General features: G+C 40.8%; 1 protein-coding gene across 4 annotated transcripts in view; it reads left to right on the top strand.

The window, feature by feature from the left end:
* Nucleotides 1-26,164, top strand: part of FLT1 (fms related receptor tyrosine kinase 1) — a 194,829-nt gene that overhangs the window by 75,517 nt on the left and 93,148 nt on the right. For all 4 annotated transcript variants that reach the window (XM_054446522.2, XM_063650729.1, XM_054446523.2 and 1 more), the window contains exons 11-12: nt 14,062-14,176; nt 22,881-22,989. In XM_054446522.2, coding sequence (XP_054302497.1) covers nt 14,062-14,176; nt 22,881-22,989 — 224 coding nt within the window. The remainder of the gene's footprint in view (nt 1-14,061; nt 14,177-22,880; nt 22,990-26,164) is intronic.

The raw sequence follows: 26,164 nt of genomic DNA, 5'->3' as shown, positions 1-26,164 counted from the left end.
GATTCCTTAAGAAGACTGGCAGAACCTCTCAGATTTTCTTTGGCCAAATTCACAGATTTTTAAAAATTGAATGAGCATTTTTATTATTGAATCTAGGAACTAATGTCCTGACACAAGATCTTTAGGTGATAGATAAGTAGAACAAATCACTTATAAAACATGCACCTCTGCCTGGGGATCTACATTTTAGTATATCTTCACTGACTTGGTAGATTGTTTCTTAAAATATGGTATCTATGTGACTTTAATGTAAAATCAGTACCCTTTTAGGTGACAAAGCAGAACCTGTTGGATTGAGAAGATGGAAAGGGCATGATGGATTTAGACTCTGGCCCTGACAGTGCCTTATAATGAGCTTCTAATCACTAGCCCCTTGTTTCCTCATACTTTCTCTAGAAGCCTCCTAGGATGTTTTGCCACCTTGAATGCAATGGTCTACTTCATTATAATAGCTGTGATAGACTTAATCAATAAGTCATTTTTGGTGCCAAAAGCCATGTTCATCCTTTTACACACATTATCTCTAATCTGTACAACAGTTTTACGGAATGGTGATTACTTGCCCTATTTTCCCATAAGTAAAACTGAAGCTCAGGGAGTTATTTCTCAGGTGTTTTCAGATTATGGTATAAAGGGGGAGGGCTGGGTACAGTGGCTCATGACTGTAATCCCAGCACTTGGGAGGCTGGGGTGAGAGGATCAGTTGAGCCCAGGAGTTGGAGACCAGTCTGGGCAACATAGAGAGGCCCCATCTCTATAAAAAAATAAAAATAAAAAAATTAGCTGGGCATGGTGACACGTGCCTATAGTTCCAGCTACTCAGGAGGCTGAGACGGGAGGAAGGCTTGAGTCCGGGAGGTCAAGGCTGCAGTCATCACTGAACTCCAGCCTGGGAGACAGAGTGAGACCCTGTCTCAAATAAATAAATAAATAAAATACAAGAGGCTAGACAGATTGGTCTTCCAGAAGGTTACTTTTCCCTGGTGTCCCATAGGACTCCTCAGAGGACATCCCTGTGGATTCCCAGAGGAAAGAGCTGAAGTCCGCAGGGAATAGGTTTGGGAGGGCGCCTGCCTAACCTGGTAGGTTTGCTCTTGTCTGTTGTGAGTTAGAGCTGACCCATCTGTTGAGTTAGAGTTGAGCAGAGGATGGGAGAGGAAAGGAGAAAAAGATGAGCAGCAAATAGCTGAACTGGGCTCAAACTTCATGATATCTTTGAGAACCAGTGATGACCTACAGCTGGCTTGGGCCCCAAATCTGCAGTTGGGAGTAGAAACTGGAGTATAAACTCCAGTGGGATGAGCAGGTCTAAATAAGACTAGCCTCAGGAGGGTGGCAAGTCTAACTAACAGTTAATGGGCCTGCTTATTGTGGCACTTTCCCCTATTCGTATTGTCCTTTTCTGTGACTTTCCCACCATCCAGGGGTATTTGATCTCTTGCAGGGCAGGGAAGCCCCATTCTCTCATTTATTGTTCAGAATTAACGTTCTGGATTAGGATTCAGCAAGCACTCAGCCCTCAGTGGGCCTCACAAAGCTCATGGCTATTTAGGCAGGAGAGCAATTAAAGGAGATGAAAAGGAGGGGTCAAAAGAAAATGAAGGAGGAAACATGAGGGTTTATAGTTGATAAGGGAATGAAATGGGGACATGGAGGCTGCTAATTTCAGCCTCGGCATGCCTTGACCTAGTCACTTCAAACGATTAATTCACTCAGAATTGAAGAATGTTGAGCCAGGCGCAGTGGCATGCTCTTGTAATCCTAGCTATGTGGGAGGATTGTTTGAACCCAGCAGCCCTGGGCAACATAGCAAGACCCCCATCTCAAAAAAAACGGAATTAAGGAATGTTAAAGATTTAATTTTTAAAAAGAGATTGTTTTATAGGTGAGAAATTGTGGCTCAAAGATAAATAGTTATCTCATCTCACAGCTAGTTAATGGCAAGCTCGGGACTAGATGCATGTCTCTGATTTCCTGTTTACTATTATTTCCACCATAACACTGTATTGAGTCTCCCTGGGAGGTGCTTATAATCTGGCCAAATGAGTCAACCATGGGTGGTAGATGGTGAATGTTGCAGTTTAGAGGCAGCACCAAGGAGGAAGTGGGATCTGGGCCCTAAAGAGGATGGGTAGGTCTTGGAAAGTTAAATGGAAGGGGAGAGGGACAAAGATGTGATGCAGTGACACAGGCATACAAACGGGTTGGAAAGTTGAAAAGAACTTGCCAAAGATGAATGTGGTTGGTTCGTCAGATTTGGATTGAGAAAAAATAAAAATCAAAATTGGAAAGGTAATTTTGGACCTGATGTGAAATTTTTTCAGTAGAGGCTGAATGGTTGAGCCAGGCAGTCACTACCTGGCTAGTGCCTGGATGTTCTGCTATCTATTGGCCGGAAGCCTACTTTGTCCCTCCTTCCAGGCTGATGGACTTCCACTGACTCATTATTGGTGATCTTCTACCTGTGGCACTCCTTCAGCCTGTGGTATGCGCCCTGTGTCTCAGAAACTCTACCCTCCATGCCTGAAAATCAAAGTCTTGGGTTTTCACTCACCCTTTTAAAAAACATTACATGGGTGCATGTTATTCCAATTTCTTAGGTCTTTAATGTTCCATTTGCCTTGTCATCATCATTGAAAATTACATAAGACGATCACTGATTACTACCTTATTGACAAATCAGCCCTTTTGAGTATGAAAAAAGTACTTGAACAAGTAGGGCGAGGAAAACAAAAATTGGTATTTAAAGACCATCTAGAGCCAAATACAATAGAAGATGGTGGTTGATAGAGGCTGTATAGCCTGGGGTTCCTATTTTTATTTTCTTTATAGCTAAGTTATTAAGCATTTACCTGTGGGATGTTAAGTGCCGGATATGTGCTTTATATGCATCATCTCATTTAATTGTCACAGAACTTCTCTAAGACTAAGACAAATACTAGAATTATTACCATTTTCCAGATCAGGTAGAGAGTTTTTGTTTGTTTGTTTGTTTGTTTGTTTTGAGACAGAGTCTTGTACTGCCACCTAGGCTGGAGTGCAGTGGTGCTATCTCGACTCACTGCAACCTCTGCCTCCAGGGCTCAAGCAATTCTTCAGCCTCAGCCTCCTGAATAGCTGGGATTACAGGCATGCGCCACCACGCCCAGCTAATTTTTGTATTTTTAGTAGAGATGGGGTTTCACCATGTTGGCTAGGCTGGTCTCGAACTTCTGACCTCGTAATTCACCCACCTCGGCCTCCCAAAGTGCTGGGATTACAGGTGTGAGCCACCGTGCCCGGCTGAGTTTGAGTATCTTATTAGGACACTAGTCCTGGTTAACATGTCAAAGAGCCTGTAAGTGAGCGGCCTTCCAGCACAACATCAACCAGGCAATTGAAAGCGTATCATTTGTCACTACCAGGATTGGTTGTGTCACAACTACTTAGACATTAAAATGAGTCATTTTTAGTCAAAAGCTCACAATCCTGAAAACAGGTAGGGTGACATCAAAAACTCACAATCCTGAAAACCGGTGTGGTGACATCAAGAGATGCAACATAGTTTAGAGTTTAAGGACGTGGGCTCTGTTGCCTGAGTCCTGGCTCTGCCACCTACTGGCATCCACTGGCTGTATGATTCTGGGCAAAATAAAGCACCTCTCTGAGTCTGGGTTTCCTCATCTACAAATGGAGTTAACAGCACTGACATCATAAGGTTGTTTGAGGGAGTTAAATGTGATAATAGGTGTGAAGTACTTAGCATAGTGGCTGGCACATTGCGAGTGCTAAGTTTGTTTGCTGAAAGGTACCTGGTACTTCTAGTACTTTTAGGCAGCTCTGGGGCTGCCCACTGCAAAGCCACTTCCTTCTGAAGTGGCATTATATACACACTAATGTCCTGAAAAGATGATCCATGCCATTAGGTTAATGTTCTCCCAGGAAATATATTTGCATCTTGGGACAGATCCTCTGACTGTTTATTCCAAAGAAATCAGAATGGGACCAGAAATGGTGGCTTTTCAGATTATTTAGGAAATCAAAGGAGTTACAGTATGCAAGGATCTACTCTCATTGGTGAATTCTACCTCAGCTATTCAAATGGTCAGTCACCCAAGTCTTGTTCAGCCGATGGTAGTATATGGGCTCTTGTCATTTTACTTGCCTGTGCTCAATTGTATTCTGATATTTTCCCATGAATTTGACTTGTCTCTTCAATAAACATATGTTTCTAAATAACAGAAGGAATTAAATCATCTACTTCTTGCAGGGGGTGTGATTTTACATCTTACATGAGATAGGAGTGAGCAAATTCTGTTTTAGTTGAATAAAATGGTGCTATTATTATTATTATTATTATTATTAAGATGGAGTTTTGCTGTTGTTGCCCAGGCTGGAGTGCAGTGGCGCTATCTCGGCTCACTGCAACCTCCGCCTCCCGGGTTCAAGCAATTCTTCTACCTCAGCCTCCCAGGTAGCTGGGATTACAGGCATGTGCCACCACGCCTGGCTAATTTTTTGTATTTTTAGTAGAGACAGGGTTTCTCCATGTTGGTCAGGCTGGTCTCGAACTCCCGACCTCAGGTGGTCCACCCTCCTTGGCCTCCCAAAGTGCTGGGATTATAGGCGTGAGCCACCGCACCCGGCCAAAATGGTGCTATTATTGACAAGCCAATATTTGTGCCTATCTTTGAAGATAGGCAAGAAGAGGAGGCCACCGCCAGTCAGTTTCCTATTTGCCATTAGACTGGATGACACTGCTTTGCATGTCAGCATCCTTGCCTGAGTTGAAACTGTCCATGACTATTGGTTTGTCAGGTGCTGACACTGCTGTGCTGAGGTTAGCCAGGGCCCTGGCAGATCCCATGTGTCCATTAATATTCATCATTGCAAATGGAGAGGTGCTGATGGTGGTGACATAGTGCTTAGGTCAGGGGTGTATGTGAGGTCATTTGGCAGTCACTAGAGCCCCTTTTTCAGCAAACTTGAGGTAAGTGTAGATGGCAGGGTTGACATCTGATGTGAGGTAGGGTTGACATCTGATGTGTGATTGGGTCCACATCTCATCTGGCCATTCTTTGGCAGGATCCACTCTTCTCATCAGGGAGTTAACTGAGCAAAAGACAAGTGTTGCTCACCCACTGTTTTCCAGGTGATCGGGCCATGCACCAAAGCTATAATGATGAATAAAACATAGTCCCTGTCCATACGTAAGTAGCTCTTGATGAAATCAGATAATAAACTGACAACTAACGTTAATGATTTGTTTCCTGTGTGCCAGGCACTGTGCTAAGTGTGTTACACATTAAGTATCACCCTAATATTTGCTGATGTCAAACCAATCTTCTTTCAATTCTTTATTTAAATTATTTCCCTTATGTGTGCATTTTTAGTGCCTGTAATAAAACTAGTAAGACATGGTAGCATGGGGTTGCTTTTTTGAGTTGGCTATGCTAAGAACACATCCATTCCCAAAGAATTTGAGGTAGTTCACAAAAAGGACAATACATAACTAAGCAGCCTTGGTGAAGTGAAAAAATGTGTAAGACTAGTATGGAGTTATGGCCCACAGGCTTTACTTTCCGGTTGTCAAGAGCAAGAAGGAGAAGTGAAACAAACATTTGCAAGATTAAGGGGCTCATAAGATACCTTTCAGAGAACTGAGATCCAAGAGAAATGATTTCTTCTCTCATACGCTGCGGGACACTAATAGTAGGCAAACTCCCTGACCACACTTCTTCCACAGTGAGTGTCAGCTCTGGTAACTAACATCCCTCAATGTTGGCCAATGACATAGCACCAAAGCAGAATTTATTAAAAGTGATTTTGTGGGCTGGTGTGATCTAAGGACAAAATTTTAGAATGATACAAGAAATCAACAAGACTGCTAAGTCCTCCGAGCAATCTTCTGTGACTACGATTCTCATAGTCAGGTTTTTTGACATCCACAGTTACATAACTAGAATGTTATAAAACCATGATTTCACCTCAGGTCTGACTAGCTCTAACATCTATGTTTCTTATGCTAACCTGTGATTCCCTACCTCCACTCCCAAAAGCTTTCTGGATGTTTCAGTATTGACCACTAAATAAGAAGTAAGCTGTTCTCTTCCTTTTTGTGAGAACAAAATATAATGATAGCTTAAAATATTCTCCACTGAGTGACTGCAGCTACTATTTTAAGCCTCCTTCTTGAATGTGTTAAAGGATATTTTTTGTAGGCACTCCTAATATTTTCTTAAAGATTTCTTATTTCTCAAATCACCCTTCCTCACCAACTAGTCCTTCACTAAGAAGAAAAGTGAATGAACAAAATAGGTATCCTCTGTGAGGCTCCTATCTGGGTGTAGCCAAGTAAACACCCACTCTTTTAGCCTTTCAGCTACCCCAGTGCAGGGCCGCGAGGATCCCCTGGCCCTGGAAAAGACTGTGTGAAGGAGAGCGGGGAGCTGGGAGGGAGAGAGTGTCTGGCTTGGGGGGTGGAGGACGGGGAGATTGCTGGCACTCACTCTAGAAGCCAGCAGAAGGAGCCAGGAGGAAGGAAAAGCAGAGGCCGGGAAGAAGGGCCATGTTCTGAGTGTGAATGGACCACAGGGCCCTCGAGAGCAGGAAGCAGCATGAGCCAAGACGCTCACGGAAAAGCTCTTATCTAAACAGAGGTGGCCCAGGACGCTGGATCCCCTCCACCATTGTCCAGGGAGCCGACCCAAAGCCCATAACCCCCGAAACTCTTCTCCACTCCCCCTTCTCCATTGAGGCAAGAAGTAATTTTCAGTATGAGCTCCAAGGCGTCACAAGGTCTCTCACTGCACAAGAAAGTCACTCCTCCAGGATCCCCTCGGCCTGACCCTGTGACCACCCTGAAGGCCCAGGCCCTTTTCCTGGAGCAAGAGGAGCAGGAACCATTCTGTCTAAACACTCCTTCCAATGCTACGCCTTTTTCTGCCAGCATCCACTCTCCTATATTGTTTCATCTGTTTTAAGAGAACATGGCTGGCCGCGGTGGCTCTGGCCTGTAATCCTGGGAGGCAGAGGTTGCAGTGAGCTGAGATCGCGCCGCTGCGCTCCAGCCTGGGCGACAGAGCGAGACTCCGTCTCAAAAAAAAAAAAAAAAAAAAAAAGAACGTGAGGGGCCTGGCACATTGCCTCACTCCTGTAATCCCAGCACTTTGGGAGGCCGAGGCGGCTGGATCACTTGAGGTCAGGAGTTCGAGACCAGCCTGGCCAACATGGCGAAACCCGTCTCTACTAAAAGTACAAAAATTAGCCAGACGTGGTGGCACATGCCTGTAATCCCAGCTACTCTGGAGGCTGAGGCGGAAGAATCGCTTGAACCCTGGAGGCGGAGGTTGCAGTGAGCCAGGATGGTGCCGCTGCACTCCAGCCTGAGGAACACAGTGAGACCCCCTCTCAAAAAAGAAAGAGAGAGAGAAAGAAAGAAAGAGAGAAAGAGAAAGAGAGAGAGAAAGAAAGAAAGAGAGAGAGAGAAAGAAAGAAAGAGAGAAAGAGAAAGAGAGAGAGAAAGAAAGAAAGAGAGAGAGAGAGAGAAAGAAAGAAAGAAAGAAAGAAAGAAAGAAAGAGGGAAAAAGAAAGAAAGAAAGAAAAAGAAAGAGAAAGAGAGAAAGAAAGAGAGAGAAAGAAAGAAAGAAAGAAAGAAAGAGAGAAAGAGAAAGAGAGAAAGAAAGAGAGAAAGAAAGAAAGAGGAGGGGAAAAGATAGTGTTTGCAGATTCTATTAATCTGATGGCAGACACACAATCGCTAATGTTTTGACATGACACCCACAGTAGCAGAGGAATGTTTACATCAGACCCTGCTACAGGATGGCCGCCATAATGGGGGCCAGCCCCGGTTGTGCCCTTTGGCAGGGTTCCAGATGGGCTTTTTTCTTCCTTCCTATTTTTTTAAAAGACATTTTACAGCTTCAATTTGCTTTTCATTACTCCTCTATCCTTTTGTTTCCTAGCTTGAAATGATTCAATATTCTTTACAAACAGATTCTAATCACAGTTAGCACGTGCAGTAAAATCTCATTAAACAGATAAGCAGAGTTCACACAAGTCCTCAGATTTCATCATCCAAAAAAGAAAAAAAAAGAGAGGGAGATTATTATCTGTCTTGAGACTTTGTAGAACTTTCTGGACACTCTTTGTTGCCAAATTAAATGTGCTTTCATTATACATTTATATAAACATTCATTCCCAGACAATGGCTCTGGCTCAAATAGGCAGCCATTTGGGTGTTGGGTACTCAAATCACCACTCACCCACACTCCTGTCCCCGGGACACTCATTCTAGTGTTGGAGTTTGTGATAAAACAGGCCAGCTTCATCCCAGAACATGCTCACTGAGCATGCAGACAAAAATATGTTACCAAGGAGAGAAAAAAATTGTGATAAATATTGGATGGTTTTATTTTGTTGTAAGATTTTTTTTTTTTTTTTTTTTTTTGAGATGGAGTTTCGCTCTTCTTGACCAGGCTGGAGTGCAATGCCACGATCTCGGCTCACTTCAAACTCCACCTCCCAGGTTCAAGCGATTCTCCTGCCTTAGCCTCCCCAGTAGCTGGATTGCAGGCCACTACACCTGGCTAATTTTTGTATTTTTAGTAGAGACAGGGTTTCTCCATGTTGGTCAGGCTGGTCTCGAACTCCCAACCTCAGGTGATCCACCCGCCTCGGCCTCCCTAAGTGCTGGGATTTACAGGTGTGAGTCACAGCGCCCGGCCAGATTTTTTTTTAATGATAAAATGTATCAGCCAGTAGAAGGTAAAGAGTTCCTATAATTTCACCATCAAAGCATGTTTATGACCAAAACGAACTAGAATTTATGCCAAAAATGTAACTATAAAGTAGTTTTCTGCCCCTTGCCCCTGTCCTTGTCCACCAATAGACAGGCACATCTTCTTTCTCCCTCTTAAAAACAAAAATTTAATTTTCCTGGTGTCTGACTTTGTGCTGGTTTGAATTTAGAGGCCCCCCAGAGTTTTCCTCTTTAACAGGTGACTCTGAGCCAGACTTCCCCCATGGTGGGAAAGGTTTGGGGAGGTTTCTTGGGATCAGAAGTCACCCTACATGATGGACAGAGCTCTGGGATAGTGAAAAGAGTTAGGAGAGTCTGGGTTCTGATCCTAATTCTGTTCCTTTCCCTGTGAACTTGAGCAAAGCATTTGATTTTTCTGAGTCTCAGTTTCCTTATTGATAAAAGGATTTATGAAATAAGGATCATAATGCTTGCTTCATAGGGTGACTGTGAGAACTAATTGAGGCAAAATGTGTATTGCTTCTAGCCCAAGCTTTAGTAGCACATAGTAGCAGCTCACAAAACTTGTTTCCCTTCAAGCAGCCAAGAATCAGATATTGGCACAACAGAGATTTGAAATGCCAGCTTAATATCATTTATTGAAAGAGGATCCTTTTAAAAAAAATCTGTGTGTCTTAAGACTAAGGCTGTAGAGCAGACTTTCTAGAATCAATGTGGTTATTAGACTGGCAGGAAATCATTTATGAAATGAGAATTTTGTACTGGATTGCTATAGGAGTCTGGGGTACCATAACAGACACTAAACAGATGGACAATTTCTAGAAAGGCTAAATGAAGTGTTGAACCATCCCACCCAATTCTCCAAGAGAATCGATCATTTTCTCACAAAAGAACCACTTCAAAGAAAACACAATACTTACTATCAGTAGCTAACGCTCACCCAGCTGGGCTTTCCCTTCTGATTCCACCAGATGTGACAATCTATCCTCTAAAGGAAAGAAAGTACCAGCTCTGAGCTTTAAGTAGGGGGACGGGAGAGGAAGGCAGGAGGAATGAAGAAAATCTAAAAATAAGAATTGTTAAAAACCAGCAATTAAGAAACAGCACAGGTGAACATAAAGTGGTACCTTTGGGTGTGCATTGTGCATTATGCTTCGTTGAGTGTTGGATTTGTAAAGGTGAATGGAACCTGTCTTGAATTCAGGAACTGCAGGGTGACAAAGTGAGCTCTCATAGAAACTGTAATATAAACTGTAATTGCAGACTGTGCATGCCCTGGTCATTCAACATATTTTGGTTGTGTAAGATGAGAGATGTTTAGCAAATTTTGGAAAGAGACTGACCATGTTATGCAAAAGTAGCTAAAAAAAAAAAAGACATGGAATCCTCAACGTAGTAATGGTGTTTGTGTACTGAATATTTGAGACATCTTTTCTTACTATGTCCAAGAAGTACTGAAGCATAATAATTTCATGTCACATGATGGTAGTACGTGGATATGATGTTACATATGGTATTGGGGTCAAGTGCACAGGTTCTGAAATGATCCAGAACTGAGTACAAATTCTGCCAGCAGTCAGTATTGTCAAGACTGTAGGTTTGGCCAGGTGCATTGGCTCAAATCTGTAATCTCAGTACCTTGGGAGGCTGAGGCAGGCAGACTGCTTGAGCCCAGGAGTTCGAGACCAGCCTGGGCAACATGGTGAAACCCCATCTCCACTAAAAATACAAAAATTATCCTTGCTTGATGGCACACACATGTAGTCGCAGCTACTCGGAAGGCTGAGGTTGCAGGGTCAGTTGAGCCCAGGAGGTCAAGGCTGTAATGAGCCAAGATTGCTCCACTGTACTCCAGCCTGGGTGACAGAAAAAAAAAAAGAAAGAAAGATCGTAGGTTTGACCTCTGTTGGTTTTGCCTTTTTCTGTGGCCCCAGACTGCCTTCATCTGTCTTTGGTCACAGAGAAGCCAAATATTTTTGAGTGTGGTGGGAACAGGGCAAATTCATCACCGTTACAAGAAAATCAACCCAAAGCATGTAGGTCAGTAGTGTCATCTGCATATATAGAGGGTGGCGGTTTCCCATAATGTGTCAAGAGAAGAAGACTAGTAACTTAGACCAGATGGGGAGTTCCACAGATGGCTCCCACTTGGAATGTAGAAGGCTGACATATCACACATGAGGTCCTAGCTCCATGTGTTGGAAACATAATTGGCTGCTTTCTTTTAATTTATTTATATCAATCTCTAGTCCGAAACTAAGTTGTTTCACGTCCAGAGCAATCAGCAGAGATGACATGGAGTACACTCTTAGCCCATAATTTTTTTTTTTTTCCTTTCAGGGGTTATAAATACCTCCCTGCCATTGTACTTGGCATGCTGTATGCAAATGGAGGTAGGAGTCCTATAGCTCATTAGGAAAGGGACGGAGGCTTGGAGCAAAGAGAGGACAGCGCCGAGCTGAGGCTGATAACAGTGGCCTTGTCCAGAATAGTGCATGGGAGCTTTCTTATCTCGCTTTGGCAGGAGGTGCTGTGGACTTCCTGTGCGAAATCAGGAGCGAACGCTGCTTTCCTCTTGTTGTTCGGCTTCCTCCCCCCTCAAGACAGTTCCCAGCACAGTGATTATCTTTGCATCTTCAAACATGGCACAATCTACTTCCTTAAGAGCTTGATGTATTCTTAAGGCTTAGGCACATTCCCCTCCCCCTAAATCTCTTTTCAAGTGCTGTTATATAGTGAGGCTTCTAAATGACATTCTATTTTTATAGCCCCAATTACGAAGAGGGAAAAATAACAGCCCCTAAATTAGAAAATAGCCACAGAATCTGTCCTTTTTATGTGGAAGAGCTGGCAATAAGTCTGGCCTATAGTTTCCATACTAGGGCTTGTGCCCTTAGTAACTGCCCTCAGAGTCATGGGTGTGGGATGGGGGAGGTGTGGGGTGTCAGAGGCCAACAGCCCCAAGTGAACTCAGATAGCAGACTGTATTTCCCTTGAGAAACACCCAGGCTTGCTTTACTCTAACATATTTCTTTGCATTTCCTAAAGCCCAAGAGTATGAAATTAAGATCTTTGACTAAGGCCTCCCTGATCTTTTTCCTTGCTTTGGGGGAAAAGGAATACAATCTAAAAGCTTGTCTTCCAGATACAAGAGAACTTTAGCTGTTTGATGTCACAATCCTAAGTACCTATGCACATGTCTAATCTAGGTATACACATGTGTATATGTGCACATTATATGCACTCATACCTGTACTATGAGTGTGTGAAAGATAGCAAGTCTAACACGAGATTAAGGTGGGGATGTTATAGTCTAGAAAATGGAGAATATGATAATGAAAAAATAAGGCAAAGTGACTCTCATATAATGACTTTTAAACTTTGTTATTAAAATGTTTCTAATAAAGGAGAAAGTGTATAATTTCTCTTTGGCTCAGTTTACTCTACTTATCAATAAGCATTAAAATGTTCATTTATTTTACCTGATGATTATTATAAGGTTATACCTGGTAAAAACTGCAGAAATTCCTTGAGGAATGGTCACCTTTTATTCATTCTTTTTAAATTTTAAATCTTGTAATCTAACTGTAAGACAGACATCTTTAAAAACATTTGGGGAAATCTGATTTACAGTTTAGGTGCAAACACCACCACGGAATTATTGCTAATTCTCTTAGGTATAAAAGTAGTGCTGTGGTTATATTGGAAAAATTTGCTCATTTTTTAGAGAGACCCACGAAGTACATAGGGCTAAAATGACAAGATGCCTGAGATTTGTTTTAAAATACAGAAATCCTTCATTTGGCCAAGCTAGAAAAATTTAAAAATATATAAATAAATAAAATACAGAAGAAAAAAAAAGGGATAGATGAAGCCAATGTGACAAAATCTTGATAACTGTGAAATCTGGGTGGCGGGTATATGGGGGTGTATCACACTATTCTCTCTACTTATCGGTATGTTTGATAATAATAAACAATTAAAGAAAGTAGAAACTCTTAGCAAAAACAATGTAGGGTACCTTGTGCCTGTCTGCATGTGTGCAGATGTTTATGGGGTGCCGACGGCATGCTCGGGCCCTGCTTAGCTATGGGGACAGAGTGAATACTTCGATTTGTCCCCTGTCCTCCTGTAGCTGTCAGCCCAGCAGGGACTCAGAACCATTAAGTCAGCACTTAAAAGGTGGTGAGTACTCTGCAGGAGGACGTTACAGGGCAAGTACCCCTGCAGATGCGATAGTTTAACACTCTGGAGTCCCTTCTCAGCTCAACGACCAGAGAGGAATAGTAACAGAACGTTTTTCTGATCGCATTCCCTTCTGTCTTCCCCTTTTTCTCACTGACTTTAGCCTCTCATTTTCCTCTCACATAAGTCATTCCTGCTCTTGGCTACTTACGATGAACCACTCATTTTTTTCTGGAAATGAAGCTTGAAAATTTCACTTAGCCTATAATTCCAGCTACAGGCTGAAGCGGCAGGATTGCTTGAACCCAGAGGTTCGAGGCTGCAGTGACCTATGATTGCACCACTGCACATTAGCCTAGGTGACAGAGTGAGACCCTGTCTCTAATAATAATAATAATAAAATTCCTCTTGGTTTAAAAAATCTGCAGAATCTGCCCAAGACATGTACAAATTAGAGACCAGCAAGCTTTCTGCTCAAAAAAATTCTAGTCCAGAAAGTCAGAATGCAAAATGGTGAAATGTTTAAAACAGAGAGAGAGAATTCGTGGACCTCAAAGATACATAACATCAACACCTTTATTTTATAATTAAACACTTGAGGCCTGAGAGCTTGAACAGTTCCCCAAAACTTGAGCAGAGAGAGACTGAATTTAATAACCATTTCATGATGTTGATTTCCATATGCACTTAATTAGCCCTGGAAAAAATTAGCCATACAACTGCATATTCTGATTAAAAACCAGACTTTTATAGATAAAAAATGGTATGATTTCCTTGAGGTTTTTCTTCATTAACATAACTTCATTTTTTCCGTGCTTCAATGTTACTTCCACTAAAAACTAAAATCTAGATATTAAATTTTCTAATTTATGCATTTTTATTTAATATTAACATTTAGAACAAGAAGGATGTATGGTGACACACTAGTGTGGGGGTTTTTTCAAGTATCAGCCAAATATATTTGCTATTTTTAAGTTTTGAGGTTGAATATAGGAAAAAATCTAAGGAAAAGAAGACTCACACACAAAATTTGTGACTTTGTCATCTGAGGACTTACACCAAGTTTTCATTTCACCTGTCCCCATTGACTGAACCATGCTGTAAAGCCACATTGTGATAACTTTTTTTTTTAATAGGTGTGACTTTTGTTCCAATAATGAAGAGTCCTTTATCCTGGATGCTGACAGCAACATGGGAAACAGAATTGAGAGCATCACTCAGCGCATGGCAATAATAGAAGGAAAGAATAAGGTATTGTTTGTAAAAATGCGCACTGGGATGTTTATTCTACAAATACACTCTCAGCTCCCAATTCTAGGTTTATTGGAACCAGAAGTAATTCAAATGTTCAAACAAAAATTCAGAGAGAAGAAAGACAATACCTGAGCTATGTCTTCATGGAGATACACACAGAGACTACTCAAGCTACCAGTTCCAACATAATGAGTACTCATTCCTAATGGTAGAGATGGCACTGTCCACTTGAACACCAAACTGGTCCACATTGGTGGTTCCCAGTCCTGGCTGCCTATTAGAATACTCTACCAATTATTATTACATCCAAATCTCCGGAGTGCAGCCTAGGGCTCGTAAAATCTTCCCGGGTGATTCCAGCACCTAACGGGGATTGAGAATCACTGATGTATATAAAGTGGGATCCCAGTAAGCAAAAGCTAGTGCAAGACTTAGAGCTAAAACTGAATGTTTCTATTTTGTGAAATATCATGTATTTCCCTGTCTGCAAGAGCAAAGCCTGAGTTGGGGGGGATATGCAAACACACACAATCTATCAAGATTCCTTGACCTCATCAGCGCACTATTCATTTTATACTCCCCTAACCCCCCCTGAACCTTGGCAATAGCTAACAAGCCTGTCAGCTAGGCAAGTCTCAGTGGATCTCAGACCTAGTGGCTTTTTCCTGTTGAATTAGTAAAGAATACACTTAAAAATCTGCTATTGTCTGGCACAGGGATAGTGATTCTTTTCTTTTTTTTGAGATGGAGTCTCACTCTGTCACCCAGGCTGGAGTGCAATGGCGTGATCTCGGCTCACTGCAACCTCTGCCTCCTGGATTCAGGTGATTCTCCTGTCTCAGCCTCCCACGTAGCTGGGATTACAGGCACCTGCCATCACGCCTGGCTAATTTTTGTATTTTTAGTAGAGACAGGGTTTCACCATGTTGGCCAGGTTGGTCTCAAACTCCTGACCTCAGGTGATCCACCTGCCTCGGCCTCCCAAAGTGCTGAGATTACAGGCGTGAGTCACTGCACCCAGACATGATTCTTTTAAAAAGAAAAAACATATCAAGTATCCCCTTGCTGACATGTCTGTTTACACATATATTTCTTGATTTGGAGTAGAGACTGTTAATACAGATTCCACTGCCTGCTTGAGTGTGGGTATGCTTATGTCATCTATTCAGCCGTACACTTTGCAACTTTGCACTCGAAGATGACAAAGTAGATGGCATCGTTCCTCATGTATGATTTAACAATAACAACAAATAACATCTATAATTTTCATTATGTGAAACTTTTTGACATATGCTAATGTCACCATCATTCTTTGGCAGATGAGAGTGGTTATCTCCATTTTAAAGATAAAACAGGGATGATAAGATGATTAACCCAAAGCCAGCTTAAAAGTGTAAACGAGAGAATCAAACCAAAGTCTTTCCTTTGCAAAACCTAATGCCCTTATAGCCAAGTAAGCCAATGTAGAAATTAGTCAGAGTGGCAATAGCTTATATGATAACACCAATAGTCTCTTATTAAACACTTAGGAAGTTTTTATAACTATAGCAGTAGCTGTAGGTGGTTTACTGCTCTTTTTCTCTAACAGAAATAAGCAGTACTTTAAAACATTCCATGATGTATAGCTATTGATAAGAGAGCAGTTTAATGAAATACTTAGACGAAGTTATATAAACTTGAAAGTTTAATTTGTTCTTTCTTTCTTTTTTTTTTTTTTGAGACAAAGAGTCTCACTCTGTTGCCCAGGCTGGAGTGCAGTGGCCCAATCTCAGCTCACGACAACCTCCGCCTCCCGGGTTCAAGCGATTCTTGTGCCTCAGCCTCCCAAGTAGCTGGGATTACAGGCACACGCCATCACGCCTGGCTAAATTTTGTATTTCTAGTAGAGACGGGGTTTCACCATGTTGGCCAGGCTGATCTAGAACTCCTGACCTCGTGATCCGCCCGCCTTGGCCTCCCAAAGTTCTGGGATTACAGGCATGAGCCACCACACCCAGCCTTCAGATATTTTTAATAAGGAAACTACCTCAGTTTATTAGCAGTGGACAGCAAATTAGTTGTCACAAAGTACTAGAAAAATGTCAAGATGCCATTCATTGGTTGTGTCAATTCATTTTGCTTTTTCCTGACCATATCAGGAGGATGTATTGTTAACTGCTGGATATTAACACAAGAATTTATAAGCTTAATTTCAGTGGTAACTTCTAGTGCTATTTTGGTATCCTATCCACAGAAATATACAATAGGAAATGAAATGAAAAATGAGAAAGCTAGGTGAAGTTTCTGGCTAACCCAAACCATGAAGTAGCAACTTGACTCCATATATAATGTAAAACCTATAAAAATCAGTGGAAGTGGAGTATCAAAACATGCCCATGATAAAAGAACTTCCCTGATTTTCTCCATGAAGGTTTAAAACAAATTTATTGTCTGGTAATTTTACAGTTATGCAGAAGATTTTAAATATAGACCTCTGCACTTGTGCTACCCAACCTGCCATCAGGAGCCCTGGACTCAAACTACGACACTTCCTCTCTGTATAACCACATACAAACCAGCTCACCTCTCTCAGCTTGAGTTCTTTCCTCCAAAAAAACAGAACTAATGATACTTGCCTTAGCTAGTACTTCCTGTTACAAGGATGAAATGAAATAACATAATGAAGGCCAGACGCGGTGGCTCATGCCTGTAATCCCAACACTTTGGTAGACCGATCACCTACCAAAGTGGCGGGCGGATCGCCTGAGGTCAGGAGTTCAAGACCAGCCTGGCCAATATGGCAAAACCCTGTCTCTACTAGAAATACAAAAATTAGCTGGGCGTAGTGGTAATCCCAGCTACTCAGAAGGCTGAGGCACAAGAATCGCTTGAACCCAGGAGGTGGAGGTTGCAGTGAGCCAACATTGTGCCACTGCACTCCAGCCTGGGTGACAGAGTGAGACTCTGTCTCAAAAAGTAAATAAATAAATAACATAACGTAACGTAACGTAAGGTAAAGTAACATAACATACATAATGAGAAAGCCCTATACAAGTATTACTTTATTAAAGTGAATGTCATATGTACCCTTATGCAATTCCCCAAACTGATTGTGATCATATACAGTGAAGACTTTGTTAAACAACTGTTTGCACTGAAAAAACTTTTAATACTCACACTAAACAAAGTCTCTCTCTCTATATATAGATATATAGATATATAAAATATATAGATTTTTTAATATATCTATATATATGGTACATATCCCATTAGCAGTTGTAATTGTAATATATTAGACTTTAAATAAAATTATTGAGTTCATATCTTGAATTTAGGAGAATTTAGTAATTTTACTTTTAGCATCTACTAATATATCTTTTTGTGGGTGTGAAAAAAATATATCTGTCATATGATGGTGACAAAATGGAAGTTTTGCTGTTTCTGAATTATATGCAGTGCTTTTTCCTTCACAATTAAAACGGTTTTTATTTTCTGTACATTTTTAGATAGCAAATTAAAGTCCCAGCTTAGACTGCGGTGATCCCTTTATCCACCGTCACATGGTAGCCTGCCCAGCAATGCTACTCCACAGGTCAGTGGGGCAGCGATCACACTCACGCTGGAGCACCCTGGATTTTTTTTCTTTGTTTTGTTGTATTTTTTTGTTTAACTTAAGGAAGGGTATAGAGGACAATAAAATTTAGTTTCCTTATTGGCGAGTTTTGGCCCAGATTTGTGAAAAGTGAGTCATCAACTGGAGTTGCTAGTAGCAAATGTGCACTTTCGTATTGTCTAAGTGGTGCTGCCAAACTGTTAGGTTTGTAGATATGGAGTAGGAAGTAGAAGGAACCCCGTGTTAGAAAAAACACGCAGGAAATACGTTATCACAGCATTAATTCTGTAAGGTTGGAGAATCATTACCATTTTAATGTGTTAGCAATATTTCCATTGAAATCCTTCTGACTGTACCTTGAGAAGTGTGTCCTGTATGAGACAAATCCATGACAGGAGCAAGAATCCTAACCACAGAATTACAGCTTGTGTTTCAGTTCCCACACACACCCCAATTTTTTCTAAATCTCACGTTCTGTTTTCCCATCAGTTGGCTCAAATGTGCCACCCTGTGTTAATTTTAGATTCTTCCATGACCTTTACACATCTACTTTTATTTCTCCGTGAAACACTTGAAAGGAAGCTATATTAGAAACATCCCGAGATTAAAATCAGTGTTCCATATATAGATTTTTAAAAAACGAGTGCTGGAATTAGGCTGAATGACACATCAGCCATCCATTCTATTCTGTGGGGTTCAAACAACATTGTAGTAACAAATTACTAATGCTTAGTGAAGGGGAAGGAAGGAAGGAGCATGGAAAACTCCAAACTTACAGTACTTGCTGATAGTTTTATGAGCATTCCTGGGTCATACCAAAGAGCCTAGAGAACGGGCTTGAAGGATCTGTCTCTAACACGTAAATCCTTGAGGGCCAGGCCAGGCAACTGGAAGCACCGCAAAAAGCAAAAGTAGTAAAAATGAAGAGTAGAAAGCATGAGTCCTTTAAGACTAATATAAACTTTGATAGTCTAATTTTATTTATTTATTTATTTATTTATTTATTTATTTATTTTGGCACGATCTCGGCTCGCTGCAACCTCCGCTTCTCATGTTCAAGCAATTCTCCTGCCTCAGCCTCCCAAGTAGCTGGGACTACAGGCGCCTGCCACCATGGCCAGCTAATTTTTGTATTTATAGTAGAGACAGGGTTTCGCCTTGTTGGCCAGGCTGATCTTGAACTCCTGACCTCAGGTGATCCACTCACTTCGGCCTTCCAAAGTGCTGGGATTACAGCACTGAGCCGCCGCATCCGGCCTGATAGTCTAATTTTATTTCAGCACTTCTGCTTTTTTCTCTTCCTCAGTCCTCTTTCATTTATTTTCAATTGTGGAAAATGAAAACTAATTATAGCACTAATGCAAGTAGATATCCTTAAGAATTTATTTTGGCATACCTTATAGAATAAATGATTATAAAAAACGTGTAACTCAAATTCTTGGTTACTTTCTCTTTGAAAGTATTTGGTTGATATTGCATGCCCCAATTGTGATGCTATTTTGGTTTTTTTCCCTTAACACCGTAGTATTTGGATATAAGCACTGAGGAACAGATTTTTTTCCTTTATTCAGAAGACTCAGACATTGAAACTCACTGTCCCATGCAAAGCTGCCTTCTAGTCCAGCCATACACACTGATCTACAATTCACATTTGAGCTCCTTTCTCTGGCCCTATAAAGTTTAAACTTTAATTGTCAAATAATTTTATTTTTAATAAGAAAATGTTTGAATTTATAATTTAAAAATATATCCTCTGAAAGAGAAGTACTCTAGAAATGAGATAAATTTTAATAAAACTGATCATAGGATATGTTTCACCTTATTTTTAACTTTTCTTCTTTAGTGATAACCGTTGTATTCATCAAATATATTTTCAAACCACGTAACATTACAACAGTTGAAAAGCAGCTTGCAGCTTACGTAAAATGTCATCAAAGAAGCAAACTAGTATTTCTGTAAATAGTAGTAGTATTTAATTTATGTTACCCATCTCTGCTGATTAAAGGAAGTATTCTCAAGGAAAAATTCAATTCAAGGTGTAGACAGAACTTTGCCAATAGATCTGTATTATTCAATTTAAAGAGTCTCAAGTCGAGAAGCAACTTGGTATAGAGATTAGGAGCATAGGCACTGGAGGCAGACACACCTGAACATAAATTCTGCCCAAGCCTGTCTGTGGTCCTTTGTATCTTTGGGTGAATCATTTAATCTCTTGGAACCTCAGTTGTCTTACCTGTAGAATAGGGTAATATACCCATCTCACAGGGTTTTAGGGAGGATTAAATGAGACAATTCCTGTAAAGTGCGTTGCATGCTGCCTGGTGCATTGTAAGGCATACATAAAGGTTCGCAGAAACAAAGAAATAATGTAAACTCCCATCAATGTTGTTTTTTGCTTCTATTTTAATAGAAGCTTTGGAGACATGATTTCTGGGGCAGCCTTGACTACGAGTAATGTATCTTGTTTTGGAAGGTGTCATTCACACAAAAGAAGAAAAATTCAATACATTTCTGTCTCCATCTTGTGACCTGGATTCATTTCACTTCAGGGCACCTCAGTTTTATTCTCTGATTATACATAAATTTGGACCTATTTGACTATTTGTTGGGGACTTGTAAAATGGCCACGGCCATTCCCAGGTTACCTACACAGGTCTTAAACGTGGCAAATGTATACATCTGAATTGATTTTCCCTTGCCATGAAACCCAGTTCTTGTTCTCAGTTGCTCTAAGTTCAATGAAATCAAAATCTTTTAAATAAAAACCCAAACATGACTCATAGATGCAGATAAATGCTGTCCATAATTTCAAACACTCCCAAGCCAACAGAAATGGGTTTTTCACTTATTTACTGAGCAACAATTAATCTGAGAATCTAAGTAAGTTTCTCCTGAGGCCCATTAGGATAAACACTTGAGAACTAACTTCATAAGAAAAACAGTGCTGGAGCTGACACCCCAGCTTAAGAAGGCTTCATCTGAGCTCCTTGTTTCTGAATTTTTTGCAAACTGCTTTGAAGCATCTAAGCTTCCTGAGACAATATAAGGGAGTCAGAGTCGTATTTGGCGATCTCTCCTGTCTTCCAGCTTCCACCAGCTAACAGTTCTATCATGTTGCCACCTACAAGCTTCTCTTCCAACTACTTCCATTTCCTTCCATGACTCTTAACGGGTGGGTACAACAATAACAAGGAAATGGCTATTCAGAATTTTTTATGTCCTACCTCTTACAAAGATTCATCGTCAAAATAAGAAAAGGGACACCTGAGCTCTCTTTCATACTCTTTCCCATGGATTATTTGCCTTCATATGAGCTTTCCTTGCAAAAGAGAATAATTTTTGTATGATCTTCAAGGAGGGAAATTCTTCTCTATCACCTTAAAGAATGATAGTGTGAAGGGAGGGATTGTGTCATATTCATCTCTGTCTCCCTTACAACATCTGGGCAATGCCTTGATAATTACTCAATAAATGTCTGCTAAATTGTCTCCCACATATTGCAGACACTTTCATTACCAATAATTTCAACAATACACAGGGAGTATATGGGTAGGTGTAATTAAGCAGATCCTTCCAACAAACAGAAGAGAAAGCACTGTGTACTACTCACTATACCACAGTGAAAATTGTAGAGAATTTGGACCAATGAATTTGCTGGCTAAAAACATTAGGAACATGTGTTTAAGTCTTCCTGATCTGTAGATGAAAGACAGAAATACCTTAATTTATTAGATGGGATAAGGGAACATAACTAAAGTGCCTAGCACATTACTTAGAAACTCAGAAAATGTTAGGACTGTCTCTTACAGCCAAACCACTTGTAGAGTATGTCCACCACCTTGGAAAGTCAGCTGTCACATTTCAGCCTTACATTACTTTAGCCTGTAAGTCACCTGTCATTATACTTCAGCTAGGACACTCCGTTAGTCTGGAAGCATTAGCACAGCCTCTGCAATTTCAAAGCCCATAACCAGTTATTTTTGTCCTAGGAGACAGGCTGCAAAGATTTATAAGTAACTGGACCAACTTTTCTTTTCCATAATTTTAAGTATGAGAAACTAGCTTTCTCATTTTTTTCACATAGATTATACACCACTTTTTAATGCAAGCTTGGGTTAAATTTAAGAATGTTTAATAATTTGTTTCATATTGCCAATTTTTTTTCTTTGGAAGACTGCAAGTCTTTAAGTTGTCTAAAATTTTGTTTCATTACTTTTTAGACACCACAATTTGAAAAGTGCTTTCAAGTTCATGCAATTTTGACTGCTAATGTTTCTTTAGGGACTAAGTTGTCAAATAACAGCACTAAAGTCTAGTGGAACAATATAATTGCATTAATTCATAATTTAAATTTTCATCTTTTAGATTAGGAATAGATACTTAATCTATTAAGCGAAATTAGGTAATTTACACACACACACACACAGCCTCCTTCAGGACCATCCAGTGCTGCATGCCACATTATTTGAGCATATAAAAAAAAGTCTCAAGCCAGGTACAGTGGCATGTGCCTGTTGTCCCAGCTATTTGGGAGACAAATGCGGGAAAACTGCTTGAGCCCAGAAGTTCAAGGCCAGCCTGGGCAACATAGCAAGACCCCATTTCTTAAAGAAAAAAAAAAGTTTCAGCCAAACATTCTCTTCTGTCCTTGCTCACTTAACATGCCTGTTATAGAACCAAACAGCAGAGAAGGCTCCTTTTATAACTGGCATCCATGCTCTCAGGTCACCCAAACAAAAGGGAAGGCCTCAGCCTCACCTGTTCCTCTAATTGATGTGGAACTGACCACCTCGTAGGGTAGGACGTGCAGTCCCACATCTCAGCTTCAGGTCTGTAATTGTTACGCCAGCAGCACGAGATAAATAAGCCTGAAACCCTCATATGAGTCGGATGTCATAGGCCCCGGTCTCCTGAGGACCTGCTTTCCTGTTATTTTTCCATTCTTGTTGGGGCTCGGCAAGGGGAGAGCCTTCTGGTAACCACCACCTATGCAGTACTCTCTTTGCAGAATGAATGGAATAGCTGAATCATTTCAACCTCAGAAGTAGCATGGGGTGTTCAATTAGTTATTTGTCCTGTTGCTAGCTAAAGTTTCCTTTTCTTTTGCAGACGGCTAGCACCTTGGTTGTGGCTGACTCTAGAATTTCTGGAATCTACATTTGCATAGCTTCCAATAAAGTTGGGACTGTGGGAAGAAACATAAGCTTTTATATCACAGGTAAGCCACACATCCTATACCCAGAGACAGCCTGGTGACTTCATTCTCTCTTCAGTCTTGTTTGCTTTTAGTGCATTTATAGCTTGAGTGATTTTTTTTTTAATTCCATAGAATTGTCAAACTTTGAGTGCCTTCATCCTTGCTCTCAGGAATAGAATTCTACCTCATCGGATCTCCTAAAGAGTTATTTCCCTGAATTCTCTTTTAGAGTTATTTGTGTTTGTCTCCCTCCCAGACTGGATTGTGAATTAGGAATCTTGTATGCTCATTTTTTCATTCCCTTCTGTACCTAGCACAGGGTCTGGTACATAGCAGTTCAATACCAATCAAGGAAACCAATTATAATGCATATAATTTTTTTGGTTTTGTTTTTGTTTTAACCAAAAAGTTAATTGTTTCACAATTTAGGTAATTTAGACTTTTTGGGGAATGAGGCTCTGTAGCAATCTGAAACGGAGCTTTATTAACAATAGTTAATGTGCTATTTTTTGATAGCATTTAAGAATGTTTAGCCTTAAATATGATGGTCTCTGCAAATCTTAAAAACCTCCAAGGTACACAAATGGCACTCCCTATGTCCCTCAATGGGTACAGGAAGGAAGTAAGTAGCTCAAAGTATAAAAACAATTGCCTGGCTCTACACTCCCCCAATTTCTGAGGAAACATGGGCAGTAAGCCAACTTTCTGGAAACTTCTCACTGCACAGGGCAGGCTGCAGAAATTGCCAAAAGTTCTCCAGAAAGAAATAGACAGGTCCAATTCCATGATACATATGTGTTGTCAGATCACAGGAGCCTCTGGCAAGTTAGCCAAGCCCTAGAGAAGCTGTGCCATGGGAGATACCCCTGAGTAGATTCTCATAGAACGTCAGGGCTGGCAGGGATTCTAGAGGCTATTCTGCATCATAGCTCTTGTGTTTTCCAGATGAGCAAATGGGATTTGGAGAGGTGCATAGCAGAGCTGCTTTAGGCCAAGTCAGTCCCTGTCTCTTATGTTAGAGAAGTGGAAGAGAAGTCATCTTTGCATCCATTCCAAGTAGGACGTGGCCTTTATTTAGAGAAGGATTCAGACAGAGATTGCACACAGATTGGTGCTCTAATAAAACTCAGATGATTTGGACTAATTAAATACAAAGGTTTGCACTGTCCTTTATATTTGGTTGGAAACAAGTTACTGTCTTAACCCATAGTCATAGTATGTCTGATTTAGAATACAAAAGACTGAAAAATTCCTGTTTTGTTCTGAACATTCAATAACTTTGTAACAGTTTAATCAGCACTGTTAAATGGTACAGTTCAACTCCACTGAGCACTTGGAGGAACATCAATGAAGTCCTGTCTTTCTAGGAACACAGTTCTAACACCAAGGAAACAAAGAAGAAATGTCAAATTACATATATCCTAGTATCAAAATTTATGTGCAGAGGTAATGTGACAGATGAGCTTGCTTTCTAAAGCCACCACTGTCCAATAGAGATATAATATAAGCCACAAATACAATTTAAAACTTTCTGGTAACCACGTTTTTTTAAAAGTAAAATTAATTTCATTTAACCCAATATATCCAAACTATTGTGATTTCAATATGTAATCAGTATTTTAAAAAAAATTACACTGCTTCAGTTTTTACACTTAAATTAATTTAAATAAAATCAAATAAACTGAATATGTTTCAGTTCCTCTGACACAGTAGCCACATTTCAAGTGCTCAAAAGCCACATGTGGCTCACAGGTACCATATTGGACAGTGCAGCTGTAAGCCTCTGAGAAGGAAGCAGGACCTGAATAGGAAGAGAGAAGGTGGGATTTGAATAGGTGGAGAGAAGAGAACAGACTTGCCCTGACATTTTTAGAGCCAAGACAAGAGTACCAGTGGAGGCCCACAAACCATACGTCTAACTACTGACAAGTTCTACATCAAGCAAACAAGCCATTAAATACCTTTTAGCCCCCTATGGACAAATATACTTTCATGATGACCTGAGAGGTCAGGATCAATTTAGAGCTCTGAGACTACTCGGATTCCAGAGCAGATCATGGCAGCACCTGGCGGTGCAGAAAAACTAAATCGCCCACCTTCCCTCTCCGCCCCTTACCCTGTCCACACTGCAAGCGGCCATGCACCATGTGTGGTGTCTCCCAGCCCACAAATCTAAGCTCTCCCCATGCCCCTCACAGATAGTCTCCTTTGGCCACTGCTTGGACAGACCCAGAGGTGTGAATACTGACAAGCAGTCTGATCTCAGGAGGCCAGACCTAGGGAAGAGCCAACCTAGAAGCAGATTTAAATCAGCCTTATAGGGAATTCTGAGATCCCAGGGACCTGGAGCATGATATAGGAATGGAGTGACACAGGCTGTGGGTAGGCATGCTCACTTGGCCCCATAAACTCTTCACATTGTGGGAAGAGCTGCCACCAGAACAGAGCTGCGACGGGGATCCTTCTTGCCTGGGTCTGAGGGCAGTACTGGAAAAGGATGTGCTAAGAGGGGAACATCATGCTCACTTCCTTATTAATCAGTGTTCCCAATGAAAGCTAACTGATGCCTAGCATTAGTCACAGCACCAACATCTGGCTAGCCCAGAGTCTCATCACTGCATCATATTTCTACCCATGGTGTTGTTGCTGAAAGGGCCCAAGTTGATAAAGGTGATCTCCTGCTGAATTCAGGCAAATTCCCTCCTACCTCTCACCATATTGTACAATGTATAACCATGGCGGGGTGGAAACCTCTTCTAGATCCCAAGGCTTATCCATACAAAATGAGAATTCAATTCACACATACCTACTTGAAGCTTACAGTTCTTTTCCTCTAGAAATCCAAGAGCTTTAATCTTAAAACTGACACAAGTCCAGTCAACCAAGCCCTCATTGCCTGGAATATACTTTCCCTTAATCCTTTTCTACCAGTCCTGAAAAGTTCTGGTTTTGATTGTGATATTAGGTTAACTTGCTTACATTCATTATTAGTTTTTAAATAATTATTATCTTTCTCTCACTCAAATCTTTGTCACTAGAGATGAGAGTAAAGACTCAGGAATGTTGTACCTCATATGTCTATTTTTTTAAAAAAATGAACATGTATTTGTTCAGTGTTTATGCTTAACTCAGTGAGGGTAATGCTTTAAAAGTGCCTGTCTAAAATTTTAATGCTCTTCTTATCTAGATTTGGATC

The sequence above is a fragment of the Pongo pygmaeus genome, chromosome 14, assembly GCF_028885625.2.
Source record: "Pongo pygmaeus isolate AG05252 chromosome 14, NHGRI_mPonPyg2-v2.0_pri, whole genome shotgun sequence".
In the NCBI taxonomy this organism is placed as follows: Eukaryota; Metazoa; Chordata; class Mammalia; order Primates; family Hominidae; genus Pongo; species Pongo pygmaeus.
The sequence above is the reverse complement of the archived record's forward strand: the minus strand, read 5'-3'. Positions and strand labels throughout refer to the sequence as shown.